Source organism: Labrus mixtus, chromosome 7 (assembly GCF_963584025.1).
Source record: "Labrus mixtus chromosome 7, fLabMix1.1, whole genome shotgun sequence".
Taxonomy (NCBI): domain Eukaryota; kingdom Metazoa; phylum Chordata; class Actinopteri; order Labriformes; family Labridae; genus Labrus; species Labrus mixtus.
In genome coordinates, this window is record NC_083618.1 from 6,484,781 (window position 1) to 6,506,734 (window position 21,954).

General features: G+C 39.0%; 1 protein-coding gene across 1 annotated transcript; it reads left to right on the top strand.

Annotated features, from left to right (window-relative positions):
- The first annotated feature begins 4,059 nt into the window (after window positions 1-4,059).
- On the top strand, window positions 4,060-18,872 carry LOC132977626 (inter-alpha-trypsin inhibitor heavy chain H3-like). Its single transcript, XM_061042357.1, has 24 exons — window positions 4,060-4,232; window positions 8,579-8,620; window positions 8,781-8,804; window positions 10,181-10,338; window positions 10,420-10,524; window positions 10,607-10,769; window positions 11,508-11,618; window positions 11,716-11,844; window positions 12,110-12,226; window positions 12,311-12,479; window positions 13,717-13,842; window positions 14,224-14,405; window positions 14,528-14,713; window positions 15,323-15,462; window positions 15,649-15,809; window positions 15,986-16,015; window positions 16,125-16,166; window positions 16,316-16,345; window positions 16,501-16,542; window positions 17,198-17,311; window positions 17,404-17,605; window positions 17,896-18,071; window positions 18,185-18,296; window positions 18,402-18,872. The coding sequence occupies exons 1-24, from the start codon at window positions 4,092-4,094 to the stop codon at window positions 18,541-18,543; spliced, it is 2,844 nt and encodes a 947-aa protein (XP_060898340.1). The 5' UTR covers window positions 4,060-4,091; the 3' UTR covers window positions 18,544-18,872.
- The last annotated feature ends 3,082 nt before the right edge of the window (window positions 18,873-21,954 follow it).

The following is a 21,954-nucleotide window of genomic DNA, read 5'->3' on the forward strand; positions in this document are numbered from 1 at the left end:
GTGTGTCGATCGAGACATGAGCTAATCAGACCTATTTGTTTGTTTTGTACCAAGCTGTAAACATGTTAATCTCTGCTGTAAAAACAGACTTTTTGAATGTGGTTTTTCAGATTAAATAAATATTTCTATATAAATGCACTCCTTTGTCTCTACTTTTGAGTATACATTTCAGATTTGAATTGACAAGACTAAAATGTGCATTAATGCTCAACTCAATAGCTTAGGGAAGGAAGTCTACTTTTACACAACTTTTTATTCTTTTGACATTTTTTTTTACCAAATACTAATGTAGTTAATTTCTGAAAATGGGATGGAACAGAGTCATTGCAAAAGTTGCCCTTAAACACAGCCCCATTCTTAAATCAAGATACATGGAGAGTAAATAAGATCAATAACTTGTGAATAAGAACAGTTAAAAATGATTTAGAAATGTAGTCTTCCCAGATCAATATCACATAATATCAACTTCTCCCATCTAAACTGGACAAATGGTTTTAAAATGGGAAGAAAATGGTTTGAATGCAAGTTGTTTGGAGGAGATCTATTTTTATTTGAACAGCTGAAGCATGAATACAGTCTTCCAAGGTGCAAACCCTCTTCCTTCTTCTGAAGCCTGTGGCGCTCGTTGATGTACTGCCGTCTTATCTGCTGGCCATCTTCTCTCACCAGAACTTCGACTGTTGAAAAGTCATTCTGAAGAAGCTCGAGCATGTGACATGGATCCAGGAGAATATGGACTTTTAGTGCGGGGTCTTCAGGATGGCAAAGAAAGAGAGAAAATATCAGTTATTCATTAAATCATTTTTTTGTTCTCATCTATTTTTCTGTATTCATCTGTGTGTAAGAGTACATTTATAAATTCAACAGTGTACTACCCAGACAACAAAGGTACAGTATTCAGGTAATCAACATCTATTCAAAGTTAAGAAGATAAACCTTATTGTAATCATGATATTTTCAGCTCTCTCACTCACTTGCATATTCCACATCAAATTGCCTCAGATTTTGGAGGAAAAATTGAGCAGTTTATTGTGGATAGTACTTCATCTTAACATGAAACAAATATTACCTGAATTATTTAAATCATTAACCAACTCTCTGTGCTTTAGTACAGAACATACAGTAACTCATTTATTATTAACATGAGCTCGGTACATGGCTGTATTCTTCAAACTATTTCTTGTACTTTATATCTTATTTTCATTCCATATGTTATTTATATTTTATATTTCTACTGCTATATTCTGTGTAAGAGCATCTGTAATGATTAAGAACTATATTAATAACCAGATTCAATTTTCTCTGAACTCACACAAAGTGATTATTTTTTTTAATTTGGTAACAGCTTGCACAAATCTTAAGACACTACATCAACCATGTAACGTTAATGTCATCCTCTATAACCTACACAGCATATTAGGTTCAGTTGAGTTTAGTTTATGTACTGACGGATAATTACTACACAAAGTTTTTTTTTTAATGTCGACATTTACATGGAGTATAACATTCATCATAACGTCAGAGAACCATATTTACAGTCTGCTGTTAACCACCGAGGTGAACCTTTAGCTTCTAACATCACATAAACTCATTATTTTCAACAACAACATCTTAACAAACATTTCTAAACCATTGTAAATAATGGACTACACTGAGTACAGTTAGCCGACTGGTTTTCAAGCTAACGCTTAACAAGCTAGGTCCGTAAATATAAATACCGACACATGAGTAAACAGTAAATATAACACTACTATATCACTTACCGAAAAAAACTGAAGCATCAACTTCTTGGATGGTCTGTTAACCGCACAGCAAGCCATGTATGTTGTCAGATATGTGTTAAACAAACTCTCCAAACGAAGTAAAAAAGAGGAGAAATCAGACGGAACAAGCTGTTAGCCTCCTGACCTGCTGACCTGACAGACAGATGCAGCGTGCAGAGCTGTCAATCAAATCTGCCACAACCCTTATATGGGCATAGCCGTTTTCCTTAATAGAATAAAATCCGATGAGTTATAAAAAAAATTCCCCCCCCTCCCCCCCCCCCCCCACAGTGTGAGGAGAAGGGGTCGTCAACTTATCAAATATATCTCGTTTTTTGAACCAGGCTGTAAACATGTTAATTCCTGTGGTAAAAACAGGCTTTTTTTGGCTGTGGGCTTATGGCACTTCCGACGCTTCTGCAGCCAGTCTCAAGCGGAACCTCGAGGAACTGCAGTTTTTTGTACTTCCGCATTGGCTTCATTTTTCGAGACCGGAGGTTGCCCCTTGGTTCTGACAAGTAAGGTCTGATCTTCCTGATGTTGTACAGGGCAAATCGACATGACCGGGCAATCGAGGCTACTTGAACCTTAAAAGTTAGCTGGTCATCAATCATGACACCCAGGTTCCGGGCAGACTTTGTGGGCATGAGTTTGGTTGTTCCAAGTTGGATATTGATCTGTGGTTGGGATGACAAGGAGCTCAGTCTTTGAAAGATTGAGTTGAAGGTGCCGTTCATTCATCCATTTAGCGATATCAGCAAGGCATGATGAGATTCTTGCAGAGACTGTAACATCGTCTGGCGGAAATGACAGGAAGAGCTGGGTATCGTCAGCATAGCAGTGGTATGAGAAGCCATGAGAGCGGATTATTGAACCAAGTGAGCTTGTGTATATGGAGAAGAGAAGGGGATCAAGCACTGACCCTTGAGGTACCCCTGTGGATAAGCTGTGCGCTTTGGACACTTCTCCCTTCCAAGACACTCTAAAGGATCGCCCAGAGAGGTAGGACACGAACCAGCAGAGGGCAGATCCTGAGATGCCAAGTTCAGAGAGCGTGGATAGGAGGATTTGATGGTTGACTGTGTCAAAGGCAGCAGACAGGTCTAGCAGTAATAGAACTGAGGACTGACCCGCAGCTCTGGCAGCTCGTAGCGATTCTGTTACTGACAGTAGTGCAGTTTCAGTAGAGTGGCCCCGCTTAAAGCCTGACTGATTTGGGTCAAACAGATCGTTTCTGGATAGGAACTCAGAGACTTGCTTAAAGACTGTGCGCTCAAGTATTTTTGCCAGAAAGGGCAGAAGAGAAACCGGTCTGTAGTTTTCAACCTGGGCTGGGATTAGTGTGGGTTTTTTGAGCAGAGGGGTGACCCGAGCTTGCTTAAATGCGGTGGGGAACACACCCGTTGACAGAGAGGAGTTGATGATATGCTTAAGTGCAGCATTAAGCGGAGAGGAAATTGTCTGCAGAAGGCTTGATGGTATTGGGTCCAGAGGACAGGTGGTGGGCCGAGAGTCTAGCACAAGCTTAGAGACTTTGAGAGGAGAATGAGTCGAATGAGGCACTTTTGGTTGGTGCCTTTGGGCTGTGTTGGTCAGGCTCAGAAAACTGGTTACTGATGGTTGCAACCTTTTTTTTCTTGTATCTGTGGCATTGCATATATAACAGTTTGTTGAATTTAACATTTGATTATGTGAGGAGGTCACAGAATATAAAATGTTTTCAAGCAGTACAACCCTGATGAGTAGATGTTTATCATGCTAATTGATGTAAAGTCCACTGTAGTGCTGCTGATACAAATGATACCAAATAAAAGATAAGAGTGATGACAAAAAAAATTATGTATTGCTGGTCACAGTACAACTGAAATGTTCAAACTGACTATTGTTTAAGAAGTATAGAAAATATACACACTTAATACATTCATGTTGATTTAATTGATGGTTTACATTTTAGGATGATCTAATCGACCTCATTCATCTCAGCTTCAGGAGAACTAATGGATACTTTCATGAAAGGGAAAATCCAGTGGTTTATATCACCTTAACTCATGCACTCTTGCATGTAGTAAACACGCCACGCACACCTGAAAAAAGCACTCCACAGGCAAGTCAGGACGGGATGAGCCCTATTTGAGATGATGAAATCTCCCATCATTCTTAAGCCCACAAACACCCCAGACACATTCAAATGAATGGAATCAACCATACAAGGACTACAACATAAACAAAACACTGGAGGAGCACAGGGTCCCTCCCCCTGCAATGTGGGTGGAGAAAAAGAAAGTCTTGTGGGTATGCCCGGAATTTCCTCCCCACTTGTTTTCAGTCATGCTGGGCAAGAGGATCTTCTGTTTTTCATGCTTGCCTGTTGTGTGGAGACTCATGTTGCTGTTGGTTTGTATCTGCACCTGGCTAGCAGCCCAGACCCATGGAGCACTGGTTGTTTTTCCCAGAGATGCTCTTAAAGAGGTATGTTCAAGACGCTGGGTGTAAACAAATGTCTGTTTTGTTATTTTATACAGTTAGCTGTCTCTTTAGTCATCAGCCTATAAACTGTTTATAAAAGTTAGATTATATTAAAATGTATCTGCAGTTGTAGAGCTTCTTTCCATAAAACTTTTCCATGAAGTGATATTCTTTGCATGTCTGGTAGCAGTAACAAGGATTTCCCTGATAAGGCATAAAAGAAGTCTTCATAGGGAATCTATTCATTCATATGAATACCAAGGCTGTGCAAAAAAGAGAACAGCCAATTAAATAGATTCCCAACAAGTTGCATCATCTTAAACTTAGCCTTTATGGCTGAAGTTTGATCAGTATGAGTTACTTGATACTTAGGATTCATCAACAAGTTTCAGGGATTTGCATCTGATGTGTACAAAGCCTGTCAGTGTCAGCCAGGCTGTTTCTTTTTTACCTAGGAGATTGCTGTAGTCCCCTTTGAATCCAAAGTTCATGTACTATTATAACAAAATTGTCCTAAACCATACCAAAAAAAGTCACAGTTTGGTTAGTTCAAGGAACCAAAACGACTTGGGTTGATGAACAATTAATTGTAAGTGTTTTTAATGATCTCAGTTGTTTTTGTAATTGATTATTAGTGTTTGTTGATGTTGTTATTGCTTTGGTTGTTTTAATATGTTTTAATATTCGATAGTAAATAATGGTTTGAATTGAATTGGGCAACAGGATGACTATTTAGGCTTCTTTGATAACCCATAGTCAGTCAATAAATTGATACTAATAAAGCCAATTATTGTCTCTTTACACTTTACATAAAGCAGGTCTAAAATTAACTCTTAATTACATGATTAACAGAGACCCAAAGTCAATCGACCAATGAGGAAGCACTTGACGACAGAGGGCAGGAAAGCGTCCAATTAACAGGCAGAAAGCACAAGAAGAACCAGCGTCATTGGTGAACAGCCACCTGCTCAACTGGACGAGCAAAAGAAAGCGGGATAGAGGGAGAGTAAGAAAAAAACAGACAGAAAGGAAGAATCACAAACAGTAACAAAAATGACAATTATAGAGACTTTCAGTTACAATACCATACTAATATAAGCAAAACTATTATACTCAATAAGAACTTTTAAATGATCATGTTTCACTACAATGATAGCAGTATACAGACCCCTGCAGTATTGATGGGTTTCATGTTTAGGATATTCTTATAAGCATAAATGCTAGTAAATTTAAGCACTATTTAGTTGTACATATTTACCAGTATAACACAAGTGAAGCTGACAGTTTATGAGCTGTTATGTAGAGTCCTTTGTCTGCTGAGAAAAGCAATAAGTATTCCTTATAAAAAAGTGCGGAGGTAACCCAAGTTGACGAGAGCGTGCATCAGGCACACAACACTCAGTCTGTAGGGACTTGGGGTGGAAACCAAAGGGTCGCCGGTTCAAGTCCTGGTGCGGACCATAATATGGAAATTGGTCTGGTAGCTGGAGAGGTGCCAGGGCACCCCCTGAGAACAAGGTGCCCTTGAGCAAGGCACCAAACCCCCAACTGCTCTGGTGCGCTCTCCGCTTAGCAGCTTGTTCTGTCCCACTCTGACATCTCTCCACCAATGCATGTCCACAGATCCTGTTTGTGCATGTGTGTGATTCGGGCCTATGTGTGTGAGAAGCATGTCCCTATAAATAACAGAGTGTAACCCGAATTTCCCCTCTGGGATTAATCAAGTATATTAAAATCAAAAAACATGAAATGCTTGGTTTTAAAGGAGTTATTTAGTAGTTAGGAGGGTCTCATAGCAGACAGTGAAAGAAAATATATTCATAAGAATGTTAACTTATTGTTGACTATCACATGAAAGCCATAGTGTCATTACCTCAGAATAAGTCTCTACACTTCCCCCTTTTATGTATTTAAAGGCTTTATATGCAAATTTTTGATCCAGCAGATGTCGCCCTTGAGCACCAGCATGAAACCAAAACAACTTGCGCTGCATTGTTGTGTTAGCATGCTAATGCTAGCGATCTTTATTATGCTCGTATCTTCACACTGCATGTAAATTTATGAAATGACTGTGATCTGTAAACACAGTTAAGCAGTGAGTACAGTATGTTATTCTTCTTTTCTCTAGTCCCTCAATTAAACAACTTTTATACGCGATGGGAGGAGTCAGTCGCCGTCCCGGCGATGTAAACAAACTGAAGATAGGACTCTGAAAACTCGGAAAGCATCACAGACAGTGGCACTCGGGTGTTACACCCATTGTAGACAGTCATGACTCACAGTTATTTTCAGAGGATATACTTGATTTCTATTATATTTAAGTGTGAAAAATCGCATATAAAGCCTTTAAGAGGACCAAGTTATGTAATAGAAAGAAAAAGGCGTCATCTTGTTAGTGAGGCTAGCTAACCTCCTCATCCTCCATAAATGACTATAAATAATGTTATGTTTTTTAGGCTACTGTATTCTATTGTGTTGTTCTTTCATGTTAGGCTACCACCTGTGTTTGGATAGGACTAGTGCTTGTGCCAATGTCCGTGGCGATACACTACACCCCCCCAGTCTCTGGCGCCCTTATTTTGGGAACCCCTGCATTGAGGGCTACGCAATAGGCTACTCATAGCACTGGAATTACATCCAGTAACTAAGCTATTCTTTTTCCTCACATCGCAGCTTGCCTCGCCTTTTTTTCAGTTTTTTTTCCCCTCATAAATGTTTACTTACTGACAAAGGTGTAGTTGTTTTCGCGACTCACGTGGCCTTTAAAATACGGTCTGATTTCCTGATCCAGCGTCGGTTCGTTTATAAACCCCCCTCTGACTCACTGCATGGGCGAGCTAGCTATCACGGTTTAGGATGATAGAATGGACCTTCGGACCTCAGTGGTGGCTGTCTCACTCCAGGCCAGTCCTTGGATAAAGCCCTGTGTCCTTAGCAAGTCACCAGAAGCAAATTACAATTCAAAATTAGAGTCTTTCAGGTTTCAGAAAAAAACAAAAAAAAAAAGTCTTGTCTCAACTTACAGTATGTCAAGTAATAATTAAGGTTCACAGCTGTCAAATACTCTTTTACTCTTCTTTTTTCTTTTATTTGACTAAAGCCCTCAGAAAACCCTGAAAGTGTCCATGCAGGTTAAATGCAAAATAAAATGTGCTAATTAATTTGTGTCTAAATATAAAAATATTATTCATACAAGATGCAGATTCTGACATTTGGTCCTAAACGTTGATGCAGCTGCATGTGAAAAGTTATAAAAAATAAATGAGGGTGTGTGTACCTTGTTTTCTGTCCCCAAATGCTTTGTTAAACTGTGAGAGCTTGAATAGTTTCCAGTTCTCACAGAAACCTGTAGGCTGCTTAGTTCCCACAGGTGCCGCGCCCTTTATTTGCTTGTTACCTGCAGTTGTCATGTGCAGCTCTAGGTTGCTGAATTTTGAGAAAGGAGCAGTTGATATCTGCACATGTAAAAAAAAAACTACTTTGCTTTTGAGCATTTCATATTGCACTTGTGTCAAATGACTTAAATCTGACATTGTAATTTTCTGCCTCTGCCACCTGCATACCTGCTTCCCCTTATGAAGCTGAGTTCACACTCCAGTTTGTCTACAAGCCTGCTGCTGCCTGTTTATTCCTGCCAGCTTGTTTGTGTTGTGACCTTTACATTCATTCTTCTTGTCTTCTGCCTGCTTTTAGTTGTTGGTCTGGTTGTGGGTCCACACCCTGCTTTCCAGACATGTCACTGCTGTGCTGGCTTCATAGTCCTCAGTAACTTACTCTAAAGCTGAGTTCACACATGCACTCCTGAAATGCTTCCCAAAAAAATCATCAATGCTTTTGAAATCTTCCTGAGTTGCTAATTCATAAGTCCCTCACCGCGTGAACGTTTCCATGTTGGAAGGAGGTAGCGGTGGGTGGAGTTCAGGAGGCAAGATATAACATAATAAAAAAGCTGTTGCAAAAATCCTGAAGATGTTGGACTAAGCATCAGAGTATGAGTCTTTAATGACAGTCAAGGCAAGAGTATAGCAGCTTCATTATGTGTGCAAAGATTGCACTAGTTGTGTGACATAAACATTATCCAACTGTCCGCTCACTGGTGGTGAAATTTCCTGATTATTGCATGAATTCACTCACAAGAGAACAGAGAAAATCTGGTTCAAATCTGGGTAAAAAAAATCTAACATTTGTGTATGTTTTGTGCAAGTGTACAAACACCATGAAAGACATTTTCTGAACCTTAAAGGATGCACTTAGATAATTCAAATTAAGTGGGCATTGTTGCCACGAAACTGGGGAACATTATTTCCTAAATACTACTTTTCCTCTGTAATACTTCTGTTTTGTTCCAGGATGCCAAAGAAACTATGGGCCCCAGCATCAGGTCAATAAAGGTATTGAGCTTATACAACATCAAGCTTCTTATTTTTTGCATATTCTTACTATTATACCTATATCACACTCGTTTTTTTGTTCGACCCTGCATACTCCAAAATTATTGTTTTGATTGTGACAAATATGAACTGTATTTTTCTTTTCTTTTTTTTTACACAGAAAAGAAGCACAAACCCTGCAAATGTAAGGACATATCTAAATTGTTATATCAGAATAGATGTTTGACTCTTCTCCCAGCAGAAAATACATTTATAAGTTCATGTTAATGTGTCATTTGGAGATGATGAAACCTGAAATTGATAATTGAGTACACATGGCCCATGGTCAAAAGGACTGGTTTCTCACAGTAGTGGCATTGTTACTGTTTGCAAAATGAAGTCCCCATTTTCCATAAACCTCATTGCTTCCAGATGCTTCCATTTGCTTTGCTCTTCTTTCCCTGGTGTCCTCAGGCATGACATTTTTTTCCCTTTTCTTTTCCAGAGAGAATAAACAGGAAGTGGGAAATGGAAGTGATTTGTCCATCTGTATTTCATTCCTTTCTGCATTTGCCAACAGGACAGCCAAAGTTTCATCAATTGTGACCTCTCTTTATTAAACTTATTTCAAAACATTGACCATATTCACAGGGCGGCCATTTACGTTTGACATCATGGGAGTCTAAATGGGAGTATGGGAGTCTAAAATGCTGTTATGTCATACTGCTAAAGTCCAATTTGTCATTCACAGTAAGGGTATCTGACAAAGTATTTCAATTTCAACACTTCTTGATTTATCAGTAACATTAAAAGAATGAACAGTTAAAATGAAGGAAATTTGTCCACATAATAGAGTTTAAAAAACCTTTTGATAACCATTCAGCTAACAGCTAACGATATAGCATTCAACCCCTTAGTATTACGGTTTGTTAGAAAGTGGCTGAAACTGCTTTTATGTTAGGTAGTGTTTTACAATACAATAGGAACTAACATTATGTTACCTCAGAATGAATTAGCTTACATAATATAAGCTAAGAAGTGGTTAAATACAAGCATTGCTTATTGTCTAACAAGAGATAATGGGTGATCAAATATGTTGTTTTACTTTGAAACATTGCTTGATTTCCCACCACATTCTCACAGGACATTGTCTTCCCAGTAACTGATTAAATTAGAAGCAGTAGCCTAAATTGCTCGTTCAAGGCGCAATATTCACGCCCTTGTGACGTCTCGCCTTTACTGGGACTGTCACGGAGGCACATTGGGGGGGATAAAGGGATCCCACCTCTGTACCATCTTCAGAGGTGGTAGGGAGTACCACAAAATAACAGCATTTGAACTTTCCACCCAGAGTGTGAGAGGAAAATAGTCGCCTTGTGAATTTGATAAGTTCCTTTTGATGTCTGGATCAGAGCTCACAAAAGACACCACAACAGGCTGCTGGTGCTTTCACCCCTTTTTTTCTCAGTCTTGTTGATGTGCTCTAAACAGCATTTTATGTTAGTACACGTTATGTTAAAGTCCTTTAAAAAAACATTCAGCTCAAGAACGCCAAATTTCACACTGTGTCCATTGTTTCAGGTGGTGGAGGTGTACAGTGTGAAGGTGGACTGCACTGTGACGTCTCGTTTTGCTCACACCGTCATGACCTCTAAGGCCCTGAACAAAGGGAACACCTCCAAGGAAATCGTCTTTGAAATGGACCTTCCCAAGACGGCCTTCATCAGCAACTTTAGCATGTCAGTCTAAATGTAATACTTCTGATGGTTAGCTTGCACCATTTCATTAATTACAACTGACATTGTCTGTTGTGCTTGCAGGGAAATTGAAGGTCAGGTGTATGTTGGGGAAGTGAAGGGGAAAGAGAAAGCAAAGAAAGAGTATGAGAAAGCTGTTTCTTCTGGACAAACTGCTGGATTGGTCAAGTATGTTGGACTGAAAATGGTTTGGAAATCAAAGGTGGTGGTTTGAACATCAAAACAAAGTGATCAGTGTTCATTATTACAGGGTTTCTGGGAGAAAGATGGAGAAGTTTTCGGTGTCTGTCAACATTGCCGGAAAAAGCAGCGTCACCTTCATTCTGACCTACGAGGAGCTCCTCAAGAGGAATTTGGGACAATATGAGATTTTAACCCGTGTTAACCCCAACCAACCAGTGCAGGAGTTTCAGGTTGAACACACTCTACTCTTTTAGTTTTTAGAATAGTACACATAGGAGTCAAGCAGAAGCTAAAAAATGTGAGAAGGAAGGAAGAATTTGTGACATTTTACACAAGAATATAGTAGAAATCAATTACATCCTATGTAACGGCCTGTCTGAGTCATGACTGTTGACAATGAGTGAGAAGTGCAAGTCCCGCTGGCTGTGTTGTTGTCGGAGCCGTGTTTACATCAGGTTTACATGAACGGGACGGTCGACTCCACTCCTTGCGTATAAAAGCTGTTTTAGTCAAGGACCAAAGTAAAAAAGCATAACATAGCCTACTCACCGCTTATTTGGATGTTTTTAGATCACGGCTATTCCGTGTCAGTTTATATACAATGTGAAGCTACGAGCTAACTAAAGTGTGCTAACATTAGCTCGCTAATACAACAATGTCGGCCACAGGCACTTGCGGCTTGAGCAAAGGATAATTTGGCTCGCCGCTTGCGCTAAACTTCTCCGTGTGAACGCAAGTGGAGGGGTGGTTTGAGGTGCGTCGATGAAGGAGAGTGGACGCTTAAGTATGGCCGAGGTGCATCCAAACATGCAATTTGTTTTGGTTTCATGCTTGTCCTCAAGGGCGACATCTACTGCATCAAAAAGTCGCACATTCTTCATTTAATGCAAGACAGTGACACATTGATTCCACTTTTTTATCTGTCTCTGTTAACATGTGCTCATGCCTTTGTGTCTTTGTGTTGACAGATTGTGACAAACATCTATGAGCCCCAGGGCATCGCTTTTGTTGAGGCCACTGCAACTTTCCTCACAAATGATCTGCTCTCACTTGTAGAGAAAACAGTCACAGACACAAAGGTAAATGGCAGATTCACAGATTCTCCCCTACTGTTTAAGTCTTCAGCATAAATGATGTCCACTGATGTCAATTAATATGAATGTATTTGTCCCTCAGGCACACATCTCTTTCTCACCAACACTGGAGCAGCAGAGGCAATGTCCAGGATGTGAAGGCACCATCATTGATGGAGATTTTATCATAAAGTACGACGTGAAACGAGAGAAGAGCCTGGGCCAAGTTCAGGTCAGCTGAAGGGGAGATCCAGTAACACTACATTAAGCAAAAACATTACCTGCAGGATCATTGCCTCTTCTTTCTTTTGTTTTTATTTTTTAAACTGCTTCTTTAGTTGACCAAATCTAAAAAGAAAAAGGCCTACAGCACTATTCATAAACCAAAAAGCTGAAAAATGTTGCTATTTTCCTTCCTCTTGCTGTCTGAGCGTGTGTCAATGTTCCTAGGTACTGTGTGAGCATATTTGTCTTTTAATTAAATTACTTCTCTTCAGATTGTGAACGGACACTTAGTACACTTTTTCGCTCCACCTGACCTGCCCAGAGTCCCAAAGAACGTGGTGTTTGTGATTGACAGGAGCGGATCAATGTCTGGAAGAAAGATTCAACAGGTGAGATATGTTGTGTAGGTTAGCTCCACACTGAGCTCATCATTGTTGACACACCTTCATTTGAGAATTTGGGAACCTTTGCAGACCCGGGATGCTATGGCTGCCATCCTGAAAGACCTCAGTGAGGAGGACCACTTTGCTCTCATCGTGTTTGATGATAAAATTATCACCTGGAAGGACTCTCTTACCAAAGCATCAAAGCAAAATGTGTCCAAAGCCATCGCCTACATCAGCAAGCTAAAGGACGATGGATGTAAGAGATTACAAAAAGGGCGGCTGTGGCTCAGTTGGTAGAGTCGGTCATCTCTCAATCGGAAGGTCGAGGGTTTGATCCCCAGCTTCTGTAGCCACATGTCCGATGTGTCCTTGGGCAAGACACTTAACCGCAAGTTGCTCCAGCTTCGTCAGCGGTGTTTGAATGTGTATGAATGTGTATGAATGGGATTAGTTACTTCTGATGGTCACTTTACCTAACAGTGTCTGCCATCAGTGTGTGAATGGGTAGGAGAGACCTGTGGTTTAAATATATAAAAGCTCAAGTCCATTTACCGTTTACAAATGGAATCAACTTTTTCAGTGACTAAAATTCAAATTTATTAAAATCTTCTTTATAATCATAATAATACCATATATGGTTATGTGTTTTAAGCTAGTAGCACAAATAGCTTTGCATCACGACTTGCAAAAAAAGCACTAACTGTTTATTCACTTAATCCGTTTCGAGCCTAACCTAAGAGACAAATTCCCCTAGGTTGGCACTAGGGACTCCTGTTTTAACAATATATTTGCGTATATATTTGCGTATGTGTTTGTGTATATTGTACGTAGAGGTGTGTAATAAATACGGTTTGAGTATTTTCAGTTTTCTGGAGCAAAGCAGGTCTTTTTCCATGAATTAAGTTGGATTTGTTCTACTCGGTAGTCCACGCCCACGGGTGGGACTCTATGATGTGATTGATAACCAACACCTGAACCTGCATGGGAGACAGCACCTGATGATGAGCCGGGTCAGGCTCGAAACGTTGTGTTTTTAAATGCATTAAGTGAAAAAACAATAGTGATATTTTTTGGGAGTGTTGCAAGTCTTTTTGCTTTAGATCCAAAGACCTTTTATTACTCAGCACCAACTGATGTGCGTGTGTTTGTTGACTTTTTTCCAGACTTACATCACCCCATTAAACCAACAATTGACATTTTTACTCCTTAGTTTTTGTATAGATTAAAAAGATACTAACTATTGTTTTTTTTATTTTTTATTTGGAGTTTGGGAACATATCCAAACTCAGACATTTGTTACTTTGAACTGTCAGTATTGATGCTAGCTAAGCTAAACCAGCTTCATACTGAGATACCAAAATGAGAGTGACAACAAAAAAAACAAATATATTTCGTAGAAAGTGTTGAGGAATGGTCTCTTGATTTTTCTGTCCGTTAATGTTATCTGAACAAATGTTCATGTTAAATCTGCTCCCCGTTTATCTTTCTTTCAGCCACAAATATCAATGATGCTGTATTAACAGCAGTAAAAATGTTGATGAGAGAAAGAGAAAAGAAGAACCTGCCAGAAAGGAGCACGGATATGATCATTTTACTGACTGATGGGATGCCAAACAGTGGTTAGCTTTCTTGATTTTAAAGATTCTAACATTTCATTCTCAACAGTCAATGAAAAATGTCATTATTTGTAGACCAAGGCGAAGCTAAGACTTTGGGATTTGTTGCTAAAGTGGTGTTAATTCTCTTCATGATTTAAAAAATGGGAAAAATTGCAGTAATATGGTTATAATTTTGTCAGATGTAGTCAAAACTGATTTATCCTTTAATTACTCGTCCTAGTTTCATCAATTACTAATTGTGTATGTACAATATCATTTTAAAGTTTCTGAAGGGTTGAGAGGCTCTTGAAAAATGTTAAAGGTTGCCTTTGTATCATTGGAAGTCCATGGCATTGCACATACATATTTCACATGTATTTCTATATGTTCTTGTGTTTGAAGGAGAGTCTAACCTCCAGAAAATTCAGGAGAATGTGCACTCTGCTATTGGGGGGAAAATGTCCATGTTCTGTCTTGGATTTGGCAATGACGTGAGTTACTCCTTCCTTGATCTGATGAGCAGACAAAATAAAGGACTGGCCCGGAGAATTTTTGAGGGGTCAGATGCAGCACTCCAACTTCAGGTTAGATTAAAAAAAAAAAAACGTTTTACTGCAAATTGAATACCCATGCATGATTCGTATTTTTTTGTTTTTTGTTCCCATGTGCAAGGACATTTGGGAATTCTTTTTTAAATGTATTCCAGGGTTTCTATGAGGAGGTGTCCAGCCCTCTGCTCTTGGACGTGGATCTGCATTATCCTGACAACGCTGTGGAAGCCTTGACTAAAAACCACTACAGCCAGTTATTCAACGGCTCAGAGATTGTAGTTACAGGTCGAGTGACAGACAACAACCTAGATAACTTCTTGGTGGAAGTGTTCGCCAGGGGGGTGAGAAATTAACATGAATATGTCAGTAAAAATGAAAGAAAGACTACCTAATCGAAATGATGATGCACTTATTATCAAATGAGGCAGGACCTGCAAATGGATACCGAGACTGATATTAGGAATGAATTGAACTTTGTTTCTGTTGGAGATGCACTTTTCACACTCTTTTATGGTTTCAGAGTTCAGATCATTTTATTAGCAAGAAAACATAGTTGTTCCACATTTGTCCTGCCAAAAAATATCAACTGTTAGAAAACAGATAACTATCCATTTTTGTTTAACCAAAACTGACCTTGGTGATCCCTCGACTTTTTAACATCCTGTCAGAATTTCAATTTGCTTTATATTTTGTAAATTTGTACCAAAGTAGCCTCCTACAAAACTTTACATTGCGCTATTACATTTTTTTTGCATACTAACAAGCTAATAAACAACAGACCTCTACCATTGTTAGCATGTTGATGTTAGAATTTATCTCAGAGCACCACCTTGCTTAAGTCCCTCAGAGCTGCTAGCATGGCTTTAAGACGGTAATTTCATCATCAGCGGAAACCATTTGAGTGTTCTGTTGGTATAATGTCTGTCACTTCATCTCTACTTTTTTTCCAGCCTGAGGAGGATTTCTCTGTGCAGGGTAAGGCCAGTGTGGTCAACTTTGATGTGATCTACCCAGAGCAGGACTATATTTTTGGGGATTTCTCAGAGCGTTTGTGGGCCTACCTCACCATCCAGCAGCTACTGGAGAACAGGTTAATTGATGAATTCTGTCTTTTTCTTACAAAGATGTAAAGCAGGTCTCTCCATGACCTGGGGCAGATTGTTCACAGAAAATCAGATCGTTTTATTATGGAGCAGACTTCTCAGTGTCCACTATTTGAATTGTATTATATCATTTTTTAAACAACCATTGCACTCTTTATTCTCTTGTCTTCTAGTGATATTGGCACTCAGCAGGAAAAAGACAATGCCACAGCGAAGGCCCTGGAAATGGCCCTTCGATACAGCTTTGTCACCCCTCTCACCTCCATGGTGGTCACCAAGCCAGAAACTGAGGATGGACGTGATGGCCTGCTCATCGCTGATAAACTGACTGAGGGTAATACTGGGTCATAATTTATTAGTGAGCAGCTGATGTGTTATTATTACTTGTAAGACTAGAAAAAGTCAAAGTGATATGCCATAGGGCCATATATCTAACAAATCTACATAAAAAACAGCTGATTCAGCAGAACATACAGAAGAGATTCAACTAGTGATGTGTTTGCTCCACAGATCAGCGACAGAAAGCAGAGAGGAACATAGGTAGGGCAAAGTTGATTCTGTAAATCATTTCATCAACAGACTTTCTTAAGTTGATATGGGCTGAACAATTCTTACTAGTGTGCTTTTATTGTTTGATATGTGATAACAGGTTCCTCAGCTCATGCAGCAAGTTCAAGTGGCCAATCTCGTGGTAGGCATTCTGTACATTCTGTTTTTTTATTGACATATCAAGTTTACTTAAAACCCCTTTTAAAATTCATTGAGTGCTTAAAAAGACTACACTGATCAACAACTCAACTAATTCATTCTGTTGTTTGTTGTTATTGTTGTTGTTAACAGGATCCTCATCCAGGAGTTCCAGTCTCATTCGTAAGCTTTTTATTGTAGCATTTTGAAACAATTATTATTTCAATGCTTTCATTGTAACTGAAACTTTTTCTTAAATCTTCTATAAGATTTTTTTTTGATTCATAATTGATTCAACTTGTGAAGCTTTTTGTACACTCTATTTATTTTGACAACAGGTTCCAAATCCCGTGGCTCCAGTTCTCGTGGCCGATCAGACGGTAAGATTTACATACAGCAGTAGTTGAACTGTAATTCTCCATTATTTCTGTCACTTTTACTGAAAGGTTCTGAAAGAGTCTTTGTTGGTAAATGGAGTATCAGTTCTTCTATCTGTGCTGCCCTTCCAGTGGAGCAAACTTACAGTGCTCATCAAGCTGCCCTCAAATAGAGAAAATGCTGTGAAGGGGCCTCCTTAGAGCCCTCCCATTAAAGCAAAGTGAGCACATGCCCTCCAGGATGTACCCTCAAGCGGAGTAAACGTGTCAAACATCCCTCTTACTGAATAACTACCCTTGTAGTAAAAGCAAACAAACTCCCGGCTGTGTGATATCCAGTAAAAACGGAGAGGACGTCCGCTATTAAGGACTTAACTCATCAATTACAGAAATTCTAAATATGTTTTTTATTTCTAAATCGCTACAGAAGTCAGATTTTTTTTTTTAAATCTGCAATATTTTTTATCACTTTTATTCACTTCTTTTTATTACCTACCAGGACATTTGTTATTTGATTGAGAACATTTGATTTAAGTACAAGTCAGAGTAACCAAGAGTGTTACAAACATCATATTAACACATCTGTTTTACTGAGTTGGACTGTTACTATATGAATGCTTTCTTTCTGGCATGGTTTTGTAATGTTGATTTTTTTCAGTGGACGGGGATCCTCATTTCATGATCGAGCTCCCAGACAGAAACGATGTTCTGTGCTTCAACATCAACGACAAGCCAGGAACCATTTTCAACCTGGTCAGAGACCCAGAATCAGGTCAGCCATGACTTTTTTCACCCAGGTTTGGGTTTGGTTTTTGTTTTTATTAAACAGAGCACAACAAGCTGAAGCATGTCTTATCTTTCCAGGTTTTGTGATCAATGGACAAATTATCGGCAAGAAGAAAGTTTCTCCAGATGGAAAAATCAACACCTACTTTGGCCGTTTTGGTATCATTCACCAGAAGCTGAGGGTGAGGCTGGAGGTGAGCACTCAGGACATCTCAGTGTTTCACCATGGCAACAAGATCCAGCTGCTGTGGTCTGATTCAGCCTCAATCAAAGAAACTGAGTGAGTGACAATGTTTCACAAACATTATTTTTAGTTGAAAACTGAAACAAAAAATTATAATCAAATTTTTTTAATTTCAGTGATAAAAATGCTTCCAATAATATTTTTATTTATTTATGTTTATATATAGTTCCTGTTGTAACAACCCAAAACAAAGTTCTGTTCTTAGAATCCCAGACAACTCTCCAGAATAGTGCCCCGAAAAACTCATTGAATCAAACCCATGACCATGTAAATAAAATAGTCACTTGCTGTTTACTATTGGTTACAACTTTTTGTTTCTCTTCCAGTTTTCACCTCAGGTTGTCCAAAAACTCCAGTTTGTCAGTGACGCTGAGGCACTCCATTAAATTTATGATCATTAGACACACAAAGGTTTGGAAGAGACGCCACGACCAACAAGACTTCCTGGGTTTCTACACCATAGACAGCCACCACTTGTCTTCCTCAGTGCATGGTCTGCTAGGTAGAAAACTGAGAGGTTTCATATCATAATGTGATGATTGTGTCCTTATTTTATGTTTGCCTGGTCAATATTTTTAGATGAATCAAAAGACCATATATGTTTTTTCCCTACAGGTCAGTTCTACCATGGAGTTGGGTTTGAGATAACAGACATGCATTCAGATGAGCTTCAGGAACATATGTATGCCACCATGTTTGTGAAGGGCCAAACACTCAACGTGACCAGGTACAAAGACACACATACATACATTATAAAAACACACAACATTTACACATAATGCATGAGTGGTAAAAGAGCATGACCTTATTGTTTTTTTCATCTCTTGCTCAGACACTGGCAGATGGACTTCAGCAGGGATCTAAAGAATGGGGAAAGTATTCCTTGCTGGTTTGTTGACAATGATGGAACAGGCCTCATCGATGGAAAAGCCTCAGAATACATTGTGTCAGGGCTTTCTAAGACTACTTTTTGAATTTTTGAAAATTCAATATCCAAGTGGCCTTGTAGAAGGGCCACTTAATCACAGAGGGAGTTTTGTGTATTGAGACAGATTTCTGAGTCACGCAGTATAGCTTCACAAATTATACTTCTTCAGACAACAACATTTATACAGGATAAGAGCATCTTCATTTAATGGCAAAACCCAAAAATGCTTTTCAGGAACAATTTGCAGACCTGAATTGTTGTCTTTAAAGCTCATAAGCTAACACGTTGTTAAACATGGATATTTTTCTGGCAACGTGTTCTGCTTTATGAAAGCGACAACACAATGTTAATTGTTTTATTAAAGGAAGAATGTGCAACTTTTTGATTCAGTAGATGTTGCCCTTTAGCACCAGCATTAAACCTAAAGAAACTGCTGTTTGGAGACACCTCCGCTGTTCTGAAGCCTCCGCTCTTCTCCACCGGCACAGCTTCTACCACTCTCCACTCACCTTTGCACAAAGGAGTTATCAATTAGGACGCACCATAATTGTACAAGCACAAGCGGCGGACAAAATTGTCCTTTGCTCGAGCTGCAATTGCCCAGTGGCCTTTACTTTAGTCCTTGACTAAAACAGGTTTGATACTCCATGTACAGTCCATGTAAACATGATGTAAACACGGCCCGACAAAAGAACAGCTGGTGGGACTCAGGCTTGTCACTCATAGACAGTCATGACTAAGAGAGACATTAACAGATATACTTGATTTCTGCTGTATTTCTGCGTAAAATATAGCATATGCTTCCTTTAAGAGGTTTATACAAATTTGCCAACAACTTAAATTGTATGATGAGTAAAACTTTCAGGTCGGTGTCAAAATCACAGTCTGATGAGTTTCCTGTAAACGATTCATAAAACAGCAAACCGATTTCTGTTATTAATATTTTTATGGCAATATGGTTCATGATATATTATCTTTACATATCATCATATACAATTAGTGTCAAATTTTAAAATGTAGTGTTTTTGTTCTTGTCTCTGGTTATTGTGATGTAAAGTTGGCACTGTAAAGTTTGAACTCTAAAGTTTGAACTCTAAATCTGCTTTAGACAATAATACAAAATTCTGACTGCTTTTGCATTTGTCACTAACGCACGAAAAATATCATCTGCAGATTTATTCACCAGCTACTGTTGTCTCAAAAACTGCTTTTTGTTCTGATTTGACCAAAATAACTTTTTTATAGTCATTATTTTCACTACCTGAAGTATCCTCTTGTCATATTAAATCAGTATCACACATATTTGTACATGGTTGTATGTGGTCGTATTCTGAGTGCAATTGGTTAAACTTTGAGAGATCTTTTAACTTGTCATGGCAGGTAAGATATGAATCATTTATCAGAAGAAAATAAGTATTACTGGTTTGCATACATACACTTTTTCACTGAGGTGTTCCTTTCCAGAATTGAGCAGTCTCTACAATGACGTGTGCAGAAAAATATCCACACACTGTACTATAAAATAAGTTTCAAGGCAAAACAAAAGCAGCCATTTAAACCCACATAATTTAAATATTTGAGAGAAGAAATTTGTTCCTGGAATATAAGAAATATACAGTAGTCCAAGTTATTGGCTTGATTGACATATGAAGCAAAACCACTTAATCAGAACTAAAAAAAAACGTTTAACTTGAAGTCAGAGTAAATCTTTACTTAGCTTAGCTGTAGATTTCCTCATCTTAACCACAAATAATTGGGGATAACAAAGGGTTCAAAAGCTTCTGTAGAATATTCTACATTTCTACAATTAATTTGGCGCAGACACCTCCAAAGTGACGTAGATTAGAGAGTAAGTAGGCCTACAACACAAGGATCTAGAAAGGAGGAAACAACGTCAGTAAGTGCAGCTTAGTCCGATCGGACACAGATGCATTCATCAAGTTGCTTTTAATGTTTTACCATTCAGAAATATACTATATTATAGACAAGTCAATATGAAAGTGATTGACACAAGAACAGCTTGTACTTGATTTACTATAGGCCTACGCCACATAAAATTCAGAAGAACATACTGAAAGCCGAGGATAAAGGATGGAGGTATACCGTTCATTAAAGGGCCTAGATGTAACTTTCAAAAATACTGCGTTTGTAGTGATACTGCATGGCTGTTAGGCAAACTGCACCAGTAACCTGTTGCTCGCTCTCCCTCGCGTGCTTGTCATACGTACAGTCTATGGCTCATACATACTCAAACGAGCATCATCATTGGCCGCGAAACACTGGATATTTACCGGCATAATGTTTACAGAGGAGGTAAGTGGTCATACACATGTGAAAGTCTGTGAAGGAGTCTGTGTGTCTGTATTCATTCTCCATCCTACAAACGACAGTCTCTGCAGGCACTGACTGAGAGCAGGAGTGTGTGATGAGTTTGTCCGCCTCTGAGAGCTCTTAGGGCGGATAGAAGTGTGTGGAAGATGGCCTCTGGCTGTGGAGGTGAAGAACAGGAGTGTGTGATGAGTTTGTACTAATCTCTGTAAGCGGAGCGGAGTGAGGAGGACGTTGAGAACGTGCATAAAATGTCACTTCCTGGAGCTTTCGCGGAAAATACGACCCAGGGAAAAATTTTATACAGGCAACACAGATAGACAGTGAACATCTACTTTTTCACATCAGTTTCCGTTCTCTTATTAATGGGCGATAAAAAACGATTTATACATTTAAAAAGTTACATATAACCTCTTTAACATTATTTTTAAATGGAGAGCTTCTACTATGATTCAATATTTTTATATTGCTATGTTTTTGCTGCTTCACATTTTACATGTATGTGTTGGGCCCGGTTGAGCCTGTTTCCATTTGGTTTAGTTCATAAACGCCGGTTTCAGGGGGACGTGTTCACAGTTCTATGGCCACAGGGGGCAGCAGTGAGCTCTTTATGGCTTGTTGCGCCTAAAACCCATTAAAAGAAGATACCGCTCTAGAAAGCAGTAGTTGCTAAGCAACACAAAGGTGAGATTTGTGGCTCATGGGACGTATTAACAATCCGTGTTCTTCAGTTTTACAAATGTTAAGACCACAAGGATACTTACCAGGGAACTAGGGAAATGTCCATCGTGTAAACTTCATCATATTCAATGAAACACTAGCGCTAGCCAAAATTGCTTGGAAAAAAACAACGTGCCGAGCCTAAACCAACCTAGCTAAGCTAATGTAAGCCCGCAAATGCTTTAAACTTGTCCAGAATTGTAATTGAGTATTTACCAACAATGCTGCATTTAGTACCGTGTAAGCGTGTAGAACATTTAAAAGCTACACTATGTTTTGACATGCTGTTTTTGACAGGATACCTCCCAATGAATCACCTGCTCTTGAAGAAACAGGAGCAGGTGAGGTGACGCGAGACTGACTCAGCATAGCTTTATAATGAACTTCTCTCAAATAAAGGTTTGGACGG

Coding starts and splice junctions, on each gene's coding strand:
- LOC132977626 (XM_061042357.1), top strand. CDS start 4,092: ATGCTGGGCAAGAGGATCTTCTGTTTTTCATGCTTGCCTGTTGTGTGG. Junction 10,525..10,606: donor CAAACTGCTGGATTGGTCAA/GTATGTTGGACT, acceptor TCATTATTACAG/GGTTTCTGGGAGAAAGATGG. Junction 18,072..18,184: donor CTCAGTGCATGGTCTGCTAG/GTAGAAAACTGA, acceptor TTTTCCCTACAG/GTCAGTTCTACCATGGAGTT.